Raw genomic sequence first — 15,868 nt, forward strand, 5'->3', positions numbered from 1 at the left:
GCACTGTGCAGCGGAAAGTAGAATGAATAAAGTCCCTCTCTTCTGGAGCATGTTATGCTGGGGAGAGCTGGGGGCACAGGAGAGGAGGGGCCCTTCTATGAACAGTGGACAGGGAAAGCCTCTCTGACCAAGCAGCAATGCAACAGAGACTGCTGGAGGGTCAGAGCTGCCTGAATAGCGGGGACAGGATCTTTCCAACAGAGGGAATAGGAAGTCCCAAGAGCTAAAAGAAGAGAAGACCCTGTTGTCCTTGCCATAAGCACCCGCTTTGATGTTCCTTTCCTTTCTGTCTCCCATATGACCTTGCTTCCGAGCTCTAGTTACAAATGCCCTAGACTGTCACACCCCAGCCCTTCTCTGCATTTAGTGGCCCTGTCTTCCCACTCTGCAACCATCTGTGCTGTCTCATTTCAGTGTCACCTCCCCTCTGAGTGTGACACTGCCTCATAAGCCTTCTTTGGCCACCCTCTCCCTTGCCACATGTAATTTGTAAAATATAAAAAAAAATTTAAGGAAGGGGGTGTTGTTATATAATTCTTGCCCTCTAATCTGAACTGGTCTGATATGCCTGCCAATGGCAGGCTCCCAGTAAATGACGTTTGATGGAACAATGGAACATAAAGAATCCACCCCCCCCCCCAAAAAAAAACTGGTTTTCTCCTTCAGAGGCATAGAAATGAATTCTGAGGATAAGGGATCTTTCCAGGCTTGTGCCCAGCTGGATGAATCGAGGAGGCAGGTCCTGCTGAAGGCAGCGGTCTCCAGGAAGGAGCGGGGTGTACCAGGCTGGGACTAAAACCCAGCATCCTTGTTCCCTGGCCCACAGAGCTGTGCCCCTGCCCATGCTTCTGGAGCTAGAGATTGATTTTGCTTACCTGCCTCCAAAACGCTGCTGCCTCTAGGGAGGAACTCAGCGTTTGCTCAGTAGGCCAAGCAAGTGGAACAGGCCACTGAGGAGTGCCAGGTAGGACAATGCATCCATTGCAGCAGCGAGGGGCTCCGGGGCAGCAGAATGCAATGACTTCAGCAGAGCCATACCAGACGCAGCCCTCAGCACTGCTCCCAAAGGTGCCCCACCTCCCCTCCTTGTTCTCCCTCAGCAGCAGCCTGCTTGAGTCTGGGGAACACCAAGCAGGGGCTCAGCTGGCTTTGCAGTAGGTCCCAAAGAGTGAGTTCAGTCTGGCCTGGACACGACGTTGGCAAGCACAGCACAGTCTATAGGCCTGAGCAGCAGCTTTGCAGAAAGCATGGAGTGGAGGGGAAAAGGCTGTGGAACCAAGGCCTGAGTCCAGCTCTGTTCTGTGTCTCTCTTGCTAACAGCCCAGAAGAGAAGGCAGACACTGCCTTAATTAAATTCACAGCTGAAGTGACATTGGAAGATGGTGTGAGCGCCAGGGAGACAGCCCTTGCAGTGTAGGGAGGAGCCCACAGGAAATAACACCTGGAGAGGTGGCCCCAGCTCTGAGGACTCAGACTCTCTCCAACAGCCTTAGGCCACAAGGGCCTGAGGTGTCAAGTCTGCCTCACAGCTTCCACCCCATCCCCCACATAGGTCAGAGTGCAGGAATCAGCCACAGAAACTGCAGTCCCCGCCCCCCAACCCCCTTTATGTAAGAAGTGGAAATGAATGCTGAGGCCCAGGGAAGTGGAAAACCAAGCCTGCGCTGTTGGCTCCCCACCCTGTGCTTAGAGTTGGCCCTCAGTGGGTGTCGCTGGCCCTACCCAAGGTGCAGCTTTTCCCCTTTCAACCCAGTGCTTTGTGTATATCAGGAGAGCTGAGACTGGAATCAGGGCCCACGGCCTCTGCTGTAGAACAAAGCAAGAGATCCTGGCTTGTTGTGTGGCCATCAGTGAGAGTTGATTGCTGAGAGCTGGAAGCCGCTTAAGATCTTAATACTGGTAATAACAGTCCGGACACAGCTTCTAAGCCTTTGGAGTTCCTTCCTGACCTTTGGTCAGGAGACAACAGGCCACTTGCTGTCCCAACCATGACAATCCTGCTGAGGCTGTCAAGGCAGGAAGAATCTTTTCTTTTGCTTTTCTAGGTGTCCTGCCGAGGTAGTTTCCAGCTCAGCTGCTTGGAAGGGAACCAGTAACCTTCACCCCCAAAGCTGAGGTGTGGACAGCACCCAGGATAGGGACTGGAGGCACATCTACCAACTGTCTCACTAATGTCCCTCCCTATCTGTGTTCCTTGTCTCCACAGGTAAAACAAGTGCCAGTCCTGGCAAGTCCAGCAATTGTGTGATTTCCTGAGCCACGGGAAGCCTGTGATGGCCACTGGTCCTGTTCTGTACTGTGAAGGACACAGGGCTCAGTCTGTGACATTTTGCACATTGGACACCACCAGCCTTGGGGCCTGAACCCCACATGAGAGGCTCTGGGGCATCTCAAGACCATCACGTGCCTCTGTCAGACTGCCAAAGTCCAGGCAGATGTCACTGCCGTCTTGTTTACATGATGTGGAAGCTTGACTAGTGTCCACACTCCTTTATGCTAACACCCGCCCTCTGGGCCAACCCCAGAGCTGCAGGTCCCCAGGTGGACCCAAGGCCACCATGTCATATGCCTTAGTGAGCTGACGTCTGCAGGGCAGCCCCAGCTACCTGGCTTCCCCTTTCATGGGCTTCCTGCTGCTTTCTCATGCCCCAGAGAAGGCGGAAAGAAGGAGAGAGGTTGGGACTCTGAAACCAGGGATCCCAAATTCCAGTTTTGCTCCAGCCACAGCATTCAAGGTGCAAGATGTCCCAGGATGGCCAGGGTACTGGCTGCTGTGACCTGCCGCCCAGTCCCCACAGGCTCCCATGCCAGACTGAATAGAATGGGGGAAGGCTCTGACATTGCCGGTTTGGGAGTCCCTTGCCCTCACTTTGCACCATCCTGGCAGGCTCTGCTTGGCTGCTGCAGGCCATCTGGGCTGGTTCCTGCTGCAAGCCTGCCTGGAGTTCTTAGGGTACCCTTCTCTGGGCCTGCCCATCCCCTCAGTAAGGCCTTGAGATTGCAGCCTAATGAAGAGAGAGATGAGGCAGGAGTAGGGAGCCACGGGGTGCTAAGGATAGGAGAATTTGCCCCTTCTCCCCACATGGTCCTTGATCCCCTTCACCCTTCAGGACTTCCCCAGTTAAGTGTTAGCCTCCTGGAAAAAGTCAGGCTCTAACATGGTGCTGGGCCAGGGTAAGCGATGAATGGATTACACACACACACACACACACACACACACACACACACACACACACACACTCATGCTGTCACACACTCAGGTGACCCAGTAAGGGCTGAGTGAGTTGAATGTCAATGGAGTAACTCCAACTGCAGGCTCTGAGCCAGTGCTCCCTGACAAGCAGTGTGCTAAAAGGACAAAGGGCTGTAGTGTCCAAGGGGAGGGCCACATAGCCACCTTTGTCAGCCTCTGCCCTCTGAGCCAAACTCTTGTCTCTCTTATGAAAAGCAAAAGGACACACCCTTCTGAGGAAAGGGCACAAATGTCGATGAGACAGCTGATGACAGGGAGGGACACATTGAGGGCAGGACCTGGGACCTGTGTGTAGTCTGGTCTCCCCAGTGACAGGGAGGGGCAAGGAAAGGGAGAATGAGCCTGACCCTGGGGTCTTCTCTTGTTCCTGAGGCCAGCTTCTAGCCATGTGGGGAAGGGACCCTGACCCACCTCCACAAGCCTTCCTAAGGATTAAACACTTCTGGGAAATGCACGAAGACCTGTCTGCATGGTGTGTGCTTGTTCATGAAGCAAAGGGTGGAAGAGGGTGACATGGGAGGAGGGGTGTTACACCTTGAAGATACGGAACACAAAGTGCCTGAATTGTGATGGAGGAGAGAAATTTCCCCTGGAGTGGAGGTTGTCCCTACTCCGCAGGGACAGAACCTGGCGGGATATATCCCTCTCTCCCTACAACCAAGCCTATCCCCCCACATCTAAGAGGATTTCAGTGGAAGTTCCAAGTTATTGCACCTTCGATCAAGGCCCTCCTTTCTGCCTCAGTTTCTCTATATGCCAAGATGAGGTTATTCTAGAGCAACAAAGAGGAACCAACTCAGTGCTGGGCAGACTGCTGGCCAGGAGGTGGTGGCAGCACGCAGTGGACAGGGCCAGAGCTGGCCCCGTGACTGCCCTTTCATCCTGCCTCTCTAGAGCTCTTCCAGCACTGCCAGCCTGGTGCTTCCACCACCTCCTGAGTCCGGCTTCTGTGCAACCCTGGGGAAGGCCACCCTCCTGTCGCCCTGCCTCTGCTCCATCCCTGTAGGGAGCATGGGACTCCTGCCTGGGGCTGGAAGGCTGTTCCTTGGGGTTCAGCAAAACTGCCTCATATCAACTGTCTGTCCCTAGGAAATGATTATGGTCAACCCTACTCCTGGCTCTGTCCAAGACAGCCTCTGCCCAGCTCAGGACCCTACGTCTCAACAGAACTTTATAGACAGACAACAAAGGAAACCCAGAGATGTGGAGGGAGCTGGCCAGAGAAGGGAATGGGCTCCTTTATTTTCTCCCTGTTGTGCAGGGTTTTTCTCATTTATTGAAGACCTACAATATGGCCAGTCACTCAATGCTTTCCTCATATGCAGTTTTTAAACTGCAGGAAAGGACCTTCTGTAAAGTCAGCAGTTTCCCAGTGAGAGTTTGGGCCACATGACATATGTTATCTGCATTTTTCAAGTGGGGCTCTCCCTGTATCCCCCATCTGAGCTCAGGCTTGCAGCACTGGTAACAGGGCAGAACTGCTCAGTCTTCTGTTGGGGGAGGGGCAACAGTATTCCGTGTAAGGTGTTGCTCAGCCTCTGCCTACTGCATGCCAGTAGAGTCCCTCCAGATGAGACAATCAAAACTCCAAGCATTATCAGATGTGCCCCCAGATTTGGACATAAAAACACCCTCCACTTAGGGCCCTTGCTCTCTACTTTATAGCACCAGCAGCCGCACAGGTGGCTCTGAAAAGCATGCCCACCTGCTCTCTGTCCCATGCATGCAACAGAGGCTTTGGCCCACAGAGGTTGGCTGGCTTGCCTAAGGTTTTTGGTTTCCAGGACGGTGGTGAATAATGGTATCTTCCACCTTTGTCCTAGTTACCTTGCTTAGCTCTTCGCTGCCTGTTCCCCCCAGAACAGGTGTGTTTGTGTGCACACATCTGCCCGATTCCACTCGGCTCCCTGTCAGGTTTTCTCCCAATCTGTTCTCCTTCCTTCAGTTTCAGCTGCCTCCCACACAGCATGGGATGAGCCTGTGTGTGCCTGACGGCAGCCCCCTCCCAAAGCAGCTGGAGCTGACAGCAGGACACCTCTAAACTCCAGTCAGGCTGGTGGGACTTGCCACCTGGCTGTCATTATGACATTGTGAGTAAACATCAAGCAAGTCCCCTCAGCAGATAATTAGCGCTGCCATGTGCCTGGGTCATGGAGTCCATCTATGAGCTGGTCATGGGCCGCATACATGACCTCCCATCCGAAGGATCCAGCACTGTCACTGATCATCCCTTTTTCCATTCCGGGAGCGGGTGATCTGCTGCAGGACAGCCCCTCTCCCAGCTTGAGTCTGAAAAAAAGGCAGGTGGGGACAGGTACAGAGGACAGGTACAGACATGAGAATGTTCTTAGGCTCAGAAATCTCAAGACCAGTCCAAAGGTCTTGCAGAGTTGGGCCTGAACTTTTCACCTTCCCCATTCTACTCTCTCACTACAGAACAATGAAGGCCCTGCTTGCGGACCCCAAGAGCTGCAGCCTGGAGTGACAGGTTACCCATTTTTCCTTTGGCCCAGGAGCCCTGAGACCAAGCTCTTTGAGCACAGGGACCTTATCTGTCTGGCTCATTGTTGCAGCCTCAGTACTTGCTTAATACCTGTTTGTTAAATGAAGGAAGAATTGACAGCCACTTGGGTCAGAGAATAAAGGAGGCTAATCAACTGGGGCTGTGTCAGGGTCCAGAATTGCTCATGATTCTTTCAGCTTTGTTCCTAACTTCTAAGACTTACATGGAAGTCAAACGGGATCCTGTTGTCTGCTATTTCATGTCTTAACGACTAGGCTTATCAAAAGTCCCTTCTGAGCTAATCCTGTCCTCTGGGGTGGCTTCTGTTTTTTTAATGCGTCCTAAATGGACAGCCTTCATCTTCTGGGGCCTCCCGCCTGGTGGAACGTGTCCTCCAGGCTGCTGTGTGCCCTTTTCCCACGCATCCCTTCAAAAGAAAAGGCTCCAGGAGTAGGAGGAGGAAACAGGAGGAGGAAAGGGGCCTTGAGGTGAGGAAATTCGTCCAAAGGCACCACACTGAAAGTACAGAAAAGACTGAAAAGCTAGTTAACCCAGCAAACATCCTAGCTCATTTTCACTCATGTGTCCTGTGACTTCTCCCAGGGAGCCACCTGGAAACAAGTGCTCACATAGGAAAATGGCTAGAAGTTAGGGCAGTGTCTGCAACCACTAAAAAGCAATTTCAAGAACAGATGTCCACGTCATAGAAGGAGGCCAGCTAGGACCCGCCACAGAAGCCAGCAAGTACGTGGGAGCCTGGAGGAGGAGGAGAAGAGCCAAAGGCGAGAACAGGCAGTGAGCCTGCAGCCCACAGTGCCCACAGCCCAAGGGGAAAGAGCCACTGTGTGCCAACCAGGGCGCCTGTGATTCTCATTTCCTGCTGGCAGCTGTGGCTCCCTGGCTCGAGTCTCTTCCTGAAATGTCTTGGAGTTTAGGGGACTGGACAGGGAGAGGCAGTTCAGGGCAGGGCTGGAACTGCATTCATTTGTTCAGCTTGGTGGACATGGTGAGTGCGGAAGGCTCTGGCTTTAAGGTGGTGTGGCTGCATGCCACTTACCGTGACCTTAGCAGGACACATGATGGAGAAAGAACAGGTTTCAGATGGACATGTATGGCAGGGGGTAGGGGGTGGGGCTGTAGACACTGGCACTGAACCCTGAATGACCCACCAAGCGACTTCATTTGGCCCAGCTTGACCTACTGTTGTATCAGAAAGGAAGGCTCTCAGACTCCTCACCTGAGGCTGGGGGAATAATCACATAAGTGCCCAGTGCAGGGCCTGACGCACAGGAAGGAGGAGCATGTTTGGAGACTCTGGAGCTGTGTTAGAGTGGGTTCTTGGGACGTTCTCCCTGGATTCTCTCCCTTGCTCTTTCCTGAGTAATTGTCACTCTTGTGAATAGCTGGCAGGCACCCAGGCTAATCGCTGCTCACTTGGAGAAAGTTTCAATGCCCAGGTTTTAAGAGAAAGGTGGAGAAAACCAATAGTTTTGGGAGAAACACATAACTTCAGTTTGTTTGAAGAATCCTGTGAATAGAACTTGAATTTTTATTTTTTAATTTTTTATTTATTTTATTTTTTTAGATCAAAGCTATTTAATTCCAAATTCGCTCTTTCTACTCTGTCATATTCTTTTCTTTTTTATAATTTTATTGAGCAACAAATAGCAATGAGACAGTTTCAAATCAAATTGGTAGGACAGTTTCAATAATTAACACATTGCATACATTCTTCCTAGTGGTTAATTGCTGTACAAGATGCGGACTTGATATCCTATTTACGAACACTATTAGAACAAATCCCTCTATTCATTAAGAGAATGTAGCTATATATCTATCCTAACCATTTTGAATACACAGATACAAAATGGTCACTCATCTGTATCCCCTTTTTTGTTTAGTTCTATCATTTAAATATCATACGTGTGTGAACTCAGCAAAATATTCCAAAAGAGTCCAGTAGTCCATAATAGTATTGGGTCTTCCGCTTGACTGGCAGAGTCAGAAATTGTTGACCTGAGTCTCCTACAGCTCAACATAACAATATGGTTTTACTTCTTATACTTCGTTTTTATACTTTTCTGCTGGATGGTTGAGACCAAGGTAAAGCAAGACCTATGCAACAAGAGTTGTAGCTTTTGGATCTGATAAGGTCAGTCAAATCCCCTCAGGATTTATCCCGAGACCCTGTACCTCAGATTGTAGAACCTTTGTGAGTGTCAGCCATGTGGATGAGTCACGGCCATTGCTTGGCCAATTTGCTCTAGAACTTGAATTTTTAAAAAAGTCTAAACCAGGGCTCAGGGCTAGAGCCTTGCCTACCATATACCAGGCCCTGAGTTCAATATCCAGTGCCCCAAAACATGTAAGGGTAAAGCAACAGCATTTCCAGAGAAGTGTACCAACCCCTCACCTAGACACTAGGCTTTCAAATCGAGAGCTGCAGCCCTCGTTTAAGACTCCAAACCCTCCTGGGCTTTTTTTTTTTTTTTTTTTTTTTTTTTTTTTGGCCTCGGGCTAGTGACTGTCTACCTGTCCACAAGCAAGCAGCAGGGTCCCTGAAAAGAACCCACGGCTGAAGCTTCTTAGAGGCAGCCACGAGGCCGGAAGTACCGTGGGGAAAGGCTGACACCTAGTGGCCACTGGCAGCAGCGTCCTTTCATCTGGGTGAGAGGGGCCAGGCACAGGTAAACTCATTCTGCAAGGGCCACCACGGGCCCAGCAACCGCCGTCGTAACTGCTACAGGATGGGAGTCCCAGTGCAGCTGTGCAAGAAACTATGGCTCTCTCAATTTGAGCCTCCTGTAATTGTCACGTATCACCAAGTATTATTCTTTTATTATTTTTCAATCATTTAAAAATGTAAAATAGGTGATGGGGTACAGCTCAGCGACAGAGCACATGCTTAGCATGCACAAGGGTCTGAGTTTGATTCCCAAAACCAAGAATAAATAAATAAATACCACACTTAGCTCAGTGGCTATGGCAAAAACAGGTGGCAGGCTAGACTGGGACCATGTGCTCTTCCTGCTGACCTCTGGCCTGGGACACCTGTCCTCTAGGCCTTGGCTCCAAACACTGGCCACCAGCATCACACCTGCCATCTTTGTCATGGTTCTGTCAAGAGGACTCCCCTAGAGCTGGTTGTGGTGGTGCGTGCCTGTAACCCCAGCACTTGGGAAGCTGAGGCAGGAAGATTGTTGGGAGTTCCAGGCTCAAGTGAGCTCAAGCCCAGCTTGAAATGCATAGTGAGACCCTGTCTCAAAAAAAATCAAAATCATCGTCGTCGTCATCATCATCATCATCATTCAAGTGAGCTCAAGCCCAGCTTGAAATGCATAGTGAGACCCTGTCTCAAAAAAAATCAAAATCATCGTCGTCGTCATCATCATCATCATCATCATCATCATCATCATCATGCAATAAAGAACACAGTAAAAACTCAAATGAATTATCTATCATCTATCCCCAAGACCTCCCCCAGTCTTGACTGCAAGCTGCTTCAGTTTTGGAGGGAGATTTAAGGAAGTTTCCCCCTAGTCTTGTGGGATCGGTCATCACCAAGCCTCTAGAAAGCAGGCAAGGACGCTTGACTGCTCCTCAGGCTGTAAATAACCCCTAGAGTGGGGCTGACTTCACCTAAGGCAGCCAGAGGCTCTGGTGGGAGGCAGAAGGTATGACCCAAATCCTCTGTTCCAGGTGCCCATCAGGAAGGGCAGGAGGGACTTGCCCAGAGGAAAGATGAACGCACAGGCCTGAGTGAGCACGGGAAAGGGGGCAAGAGCTGTACCAGGCAGCACAAATGGCTTAGACAAAGTCACCACAGAGGAAGGGGGTGGGGCAGGGCAGAGGAGTTCCAGGGGGAGCATGGTTCACAACCCTAACAGGCAGCTGCTACTTTTCTCTCCAGCTCTGCCAATTAGAGACCATGTGGCCTTGGGGAGTTACTTAATCTCCTTCTGCCTTGCTTTCCTCATCTGTGCCTGCCTTATAAGGTTGCTATGAGGAACAAATAAGTTAACACACATCAGAGTTTAGAATGGTGCTGGTCCTGGGGCTGGCTTCCTGGTCTTGCACTCTGTGAAGTCCCTCGGGGACCCATGCCCAGCAGGTGACCGGTCCCCATTTGGTTTAATGCTCTGCTGTTGACATTGTTAAAATCTTAATACTTTTGGCATGAGGAGCCCTATGCTTTCATTTTGCACTGAGCCCCACAAATCATGTAGCCCGCTCTTCCCTGGCAGCGTATGTGCTTTAAAAATGTTAATTTTATCATTTTCTTAGAGTCAAGAATAACAAATCAGATTCAATGTATTCAATTTGGAAATGAGGAAACTGAAGCTAGATAGTTTACAGGACTTATAAAGTCTCCCAGAAGAGGTGCTGGAGCTAGAGAGGTGAGAAGTGTCAATGTAGAGGTGAAGGCGGGATAGTTAGCGACCCACATGTCCTCAACCATGCCCTCAAAAGACCACAGGAAGTTGGGGTGGGCAGGCAGGCAGGTCCTTTGAAGGAGGGTAGAGAAAGAGACTTTAGGAAAAAGAGCATGAACAGTTGTAGAGGTAGGAGGAAGGCTAGCTATTTTGGGAAGCAAAGAAAAGATTCTCAGAGTAAAACATAGTGGTGAAGCCATGGAAACCAGGACTGGGAAAGTCTCTTGGATCTTGGCCACAAAAAAAGGTTATAGATGTGCTCAGAAAAAAAATGAGTTTCAGTAGTGTTAGGGCTAGAAGCCAGGTTTAGAAAAGAAGAAAGCACCTACAGTGGTGGGAAGGGCCACAGGTCATTATTTAAGATGCTGGACCTTGTGTCATGGGGCACACCTATAACCCCACCAAACCCAGGTGGCTGAGGCTAGAGAGTTGCAAGCTCAGGGTCAGCATGGGCAATTTAGCCAGATCCCATCTCTTAATAAGGCTGGGGACGTGTTTCAGCATTTCCTGGGTTCAAACCCCTACCATGTATGTTTGAGCATGTGTGTGTGTGTGTGTGTGCATGCACACGCACACACACACATATATGCAGGCATGCACACAGGCATGCACAAAAACCAATACAGGGGCTCTTTGAAGGATGTGGGGGATGGTAGGAGAGCCTATCCCAGTTGGGATGTAAAGGAAGGATCACCAGAAAAAGATGTACTTCTCTCCCTGGTCTACAGGAAAAAAGAGGGTGGAGTTGTGACAATGAAGGCAGTGACGGCTGCTGTTCCTTTGGGGGCTGGTTGTCTCCCGCAATGTACCAAGGAGTTTACAGTGTAGTCATTTCAGCCTTGCAGCGACACGGGTAAGTCCCCGCTCAGACTGCTATCTGTAGTGGCCCAAAGCAAGTTAGTTAACCCGGCAGTGCGTCCATTTTCCTCACCAGAAAATGGGGATGGACATGATTATTGTCAAGATTAACTCAGTTTAGTATCTGACACATAACTCACGACATGCCCCCTCCATGTGCTGGCACTGGTCGAAGGGGTCCCATGTTCGCTGCTTAATTAAGAGGCTTTTCAAGAAGTCATAAAAGATGAGAGGTGAGTTGGAAGTGGTACAGCAGCTGCCTCGAGGAATTGTTGCACAGTCAATGTTGCCAGCCATGTAATAAATGCTTCGGAGCTTGTCCTTTGTGATCAGCACCCTCTGACGAGGTCCCCTCCCCTGTTGCGCCTGGTCTTTGCCTGCAGCCGCACCCATGCCCAAATGATCAGCTGTCAGTTGTCTCCTGTCTCTTTTGGCTTAGGTTCCTTTCCAGGGATTGCCCCATTGCTATAGGCTGTGAGAATTGGAGAATGTTTTACAAACACTGCCAAAAGCCTCAGCAGTGAGAGCCCAGCGCAGTGTGCAGGGTGCTGTCCCGCACCACGGAGATCAGAGCTGGAGCAGAGCCAGCTGGCCCTGCCACACCAAGCTTGCGGGCACGGCGCGTTGCAGCATTGTTCACAAAAATTCCCGTTGCCTTGGATTTTGTCCAGGCCAAGGGCAGAGATCACAGTGCAATCTCTCAAGGGACAAAGGAGAAGATTGTTGCTTGGGATGGCTTGGAGCACTTTTGGTAGCCATCCAAGGCAGCAATCACTCATTAAACCTGCTTTCCCCTCCAGCAAAAAGCCAACTATACAGAACACCACATATCCGGCTCTAAGAATAGTATGGCTCTCTGTATCAGTCCGTGTTTATTAGAGAAACCAATATAATACAAAATTTACAAATATAAAAGAATTGAATTTGCTTATAATGGCCACCCAAGAGCCAGATGAGGAAGAGTGCAGAGGGTGTCTGAGCAAAGGCGACCAAAGGCCCCAGTTGAAGGTCTGGTGCTCACTGCCGGCGCCTGTGTGAATTCACAGCAGGAGGCTGGAGAGTCTGCACTGGAAGGTTGAAGGATCTGCACCTGAAGCCAGGAGATGACGTCCAAAGTGAAGGCAAAGACGGGAGCTGTGCCAAAGAAACAGAAACAGATCTGTCCTTCACGTCCCCTTTATGCTGTCCAGGTGACAAGCAGCCCTAGGGTGGGTCTTCCCAAAGGTGTGGAATTGCTGAGCCAATGTAGTTAAGCTTGTCTTTACTCAAATTGACCCAGTCAATCAACCATAACACTCTAAAACTACAGTGCACGTGGCCAGCATAAGCATGTGCAGGGCTTGGAAGTCTTTTGACTGTCAAATCTGGGTGGGTTAGAACAAATGAAAAATACTTTCCTCAAAGAGCATGCAGAGAGGAAATGAGAAACAGCTCAGGAGAGCGTCCGAGCATGTCATTTCCTGAGCTGGGCTGCCTTTCAGGGCATGGCTTGATGCCACAACCACCAGGGCGTGCCCAGAAGCTCTGAGGCAGTGGGGTGGAATTCAGCAGATATCTTTGTCCCATTCATGAACACCAGGCTGGACAATCCCCAAAGCCCTGGCATTTACTGTGACAGGAATTTCAACTTCTCATCCTCCAAAAGAATCAATACATCAATCGAATTGGCTAATCATCTCTTGACTTTCTTATCTGTATAGGAAGAGGGAGCATATCCTATTCCAAACTGAAGTTGGAGTACTGAGGCCTCTCAGAGCCAGATGAGACCCTGCACCGTATCCCATTGTGTGTTGAAAGAAGAAATCCACACATGGATCCACTCGAGAAAGAGTTCGGGGAGATTCTGCATGATGTGTGGGAGCTGAAGCAGTGGCACTGTGGAAAGCCTTCGTTTTCTACTTCATAACTTTCTAGAATGTCTGAAATATAGCATGTTGTAATGAGTTGAGTAAATGTAAAACATTTACTCAGTATTATTTCTGTGATCAGAACACCAACACTCTTATTTGGAAATCATTATTTTTTTTTACAATTCTCAAGTGGGTATACTTGACTGGGTTTCCAGCTTTTCTCTCCCAGGGAGAGAAAGCACAATGAACTGAAATTGACAAATAGTTGAAGGCCTTCAGAGACAAAGATGATAGGAAGAACAAGCTTTGGCTGCTGTGAATATTTCTATTCGGCTCCCCAGCCCCGAGAAAGCAAGCCCTGCAGGTCACCACTTATCCCATCTCTCGCCTGACTAGTCACATTCATCTTCTAGTTCTCCTTGTAGATGTCACCTCTACTGAGAAACTGTCCTTTCCTTCTCAAATTGAGTCCCCAGTGTGCTTCCTGGGCACCTTACCAAAGCTCCACCACGTGGTTTGGTCACTGCCACTTGACTGATGATGGCGCAGATGATGCTTTATTTGTCTGCATGACCCCTGAGCCTCCGGGGAGTGCTTGGTATGATCCCTAAATATTTACTGAATACTTATTTCAAGGCCTTTAATAATCAGAGCAACTACAGGACACAAATATGAAAACTATTTCAAGAAATTTATAACTGTGATAGCAAGATGTGGTGGCACATTCCTGCAACCTCGGCTACTCAGGACTGAGGCAGGAGGATGTCAGGTTTGAGGCTATCTCTGGCAACTCAGTGAAACCTCCTCCCAAAATAAAAAAAAAAAAAAATCAAAAGGCCTGAGAGTGTAGTTCAGTGGCAGATGCTTGCTTAGTGTGTAGAAGGCGCTGGATTCAATCCCCAGCACTCAAAATAAACAGCCCCCCCCCAAAAAAAAACTTGCCAAGCAGGCGTGGTAGTGCAAACCTGTAACCTCATCCCTCTAAGCTGAGGCAAGAGGATCAAAAGCTCAAACCCTGCCTGGACATTTAGCTACTTAGTGAGACTTTGTTGCAAAGTTAAAAAAATAAAGATGACTGGGAATGTAGCTCAAGAGCAAAGGGCTGGTTTCATCATCAGCCCCGAATCTCTTAAAAATTGGTACGTATCCAATAACTAAATATAAGACCAAGTACTATTTTAAGGGTTAAAACAGGAGTATAAACAAGCAACTTTGACAGTTAGGAAGGTTCTGAACCTTGGACATCTCTCATTCACTGTGTTTTCTAGTTTAGAATACCCATATTGGAGTGCTAATATGGGCTACACATGTGGAATTGTAATGATTCAGGTGTTCAGAACTTTTATTACAATTTCACTCATGCTCTTTGTTTTGCCCTTGCAGTTGCCCTAGGAATACCTCCGTTTACTCTTAATTGATGTTTGTGAAATACCTTGTCTTTGCTGAAAGGCTGTTAAGTGTTAAACTTTATTACTGTGTTTCAGTGGTTATTATTAAAGCAGTGCCAACAAGATTACACAACAGCTTGGATCAGGAAGCGAAACAAGGGCCACAATCCCACTAAAGCTACAGGGGATACGGATTTGGGATGGTAAAATGTTAATTACCCAAGATGGAATGTGGGATACAGTCCAAAGCTGTACTCCTGGAGATTATTTTGGTTCCAGAGGCTTGGGACTGGCAGTGGGTCTCAAGCATCGTGCCCTCCCCTGGCTGAACTGTGTATTCCATTCCATGAAAGCTGCCACAGAAAGAACTCGGTGGCCATGAGCCAGGACATGGTTTGCTCAGCATCAGCTAAACTGAAAGGTTTCCAGGAGCTGAAGGGCTGTTCTAATAACATGTAATCAATTATTTATTTTCAAGGCGATTTATTTATTTTATCTTTCTAGATTTTATTCCCTCTTGTTTTCTGTTCTTAAGGACTCTCTCCACAGAAGAAGAAAGATAAGATATTCAGGTTTTGGGGGTGGGAAGATGGTGTTTGACACAATGACGGTAAGCGTCCATTTACAAAGCTGAAAAAACGAACAGATGTGCTTCTTGTCAGGAAATGTCAGATTGTTTAATTTAGGATGGGAATGGAAGGATACTCAGGAGGAAAACGACAGCCACTCCGATACGTAGTTTCCAAGAATGACACTACCAGATACCGAGGAACCTGAATTCCTTAAGAAAGGTCTTTAAAATGACTGGTTGGCTGCCAGGTATGATTCTGAGCCAAACTACAGGCACTAAAGCATAACCAGAACACTGAAGAGAACCTTCAGACAGACGTAGAGCCCAACGCAGAGCCAAATGCTTTCTAACCGGATGACCTCGAGCTGACTACCCACCCGCTCGAGAAGCCTTAGTTTCCTATCTGTGAAAATTAGTGTATAGGTCACAAGTTTAACCAGATAATCTCTATAAAGAACTCAGTACAGAACCTGGCACAAAAAGACGCACAATAAATGGTGGTCATTAGCACTGTCACGGACCGGGCAAACAAACAGAGTTGCACCCCAACTCCCTGCTGAACAATTAATTGGGGCACAGCATCCGGATCTGACGGGCGCACCTATGCGCCCAATAAGGCCTCAGGAAAGAACTCCGTAGGAGTCAAACCAATAGCGTCAGCCCTTCTTGTTGGCCGGGGTGTCTTGCCGTTCCGCCAATGGTTTGAGATTTGACTAGGGAGCGACACCCTGACAGTCCAATGACGCACAAGCTGCCCACACTCAGCACTTCGCAAGAGATAAATCAAGGAGCCGGCACGTATAATTCCGTTATTAGGCAGTGCTGGATGGAGAAAGGCGCGTAGGGGAAACAGCACTCGGGAGAAGCGCTAATAAGCTTAAAAAAATAAGAAAGAAAAAAGATGATGGTTCTGCCAAGCGAGCTCAGCCGCCATCATGCTCTAGTTTCCCCTGCACCTCTCTGGGTCCGCGACCGAGGAAGCGGCCTCTGGGATGCTGAGGGGGTGTGTCCC

General features: G+C 49.1%; 1 protein-coding gene across 1 annotated transcript in view; it reads left to right on the forward strand.

Annotated features, from left to right (window-relative positions):
* Positions 1-3,707, forward strand: part of Fam83f (family with sequence similarity 83 member F) — a 32,975-nt gene extending 29,268 nt beyond the window's left edge. The window contains exon 5 of the mRNA XM_004634641.2: positions 2,207-3,707. Coding sequence (XP_004634698.1) covers positions 2,207-2,256 — 50 coding nt within the window. The 3' untranslated portion in view covers positions 2,257-3,707. The remainder of the gene's footprint in view (positions 1-2,206) is intronic.
* The last annotated feature ends 12,161 nt before the right edge of the window (positions 3,708-15,868 follow it).

Source organism: Octodon degus, unplaced genomic scaffold (genome assembly GCF_000260255.1).
Source record: "Octodon degus isolate 3935 unplaced genomic scaffold, OctDeg1.0 scaffold00064, whole genome shotgun sequence".
Lineage (NCBI taxonomy): Eukaryota > Metazoa > Chordata > Mammalia > Rodentia > Octodontidae > Octodon > Octodon degus.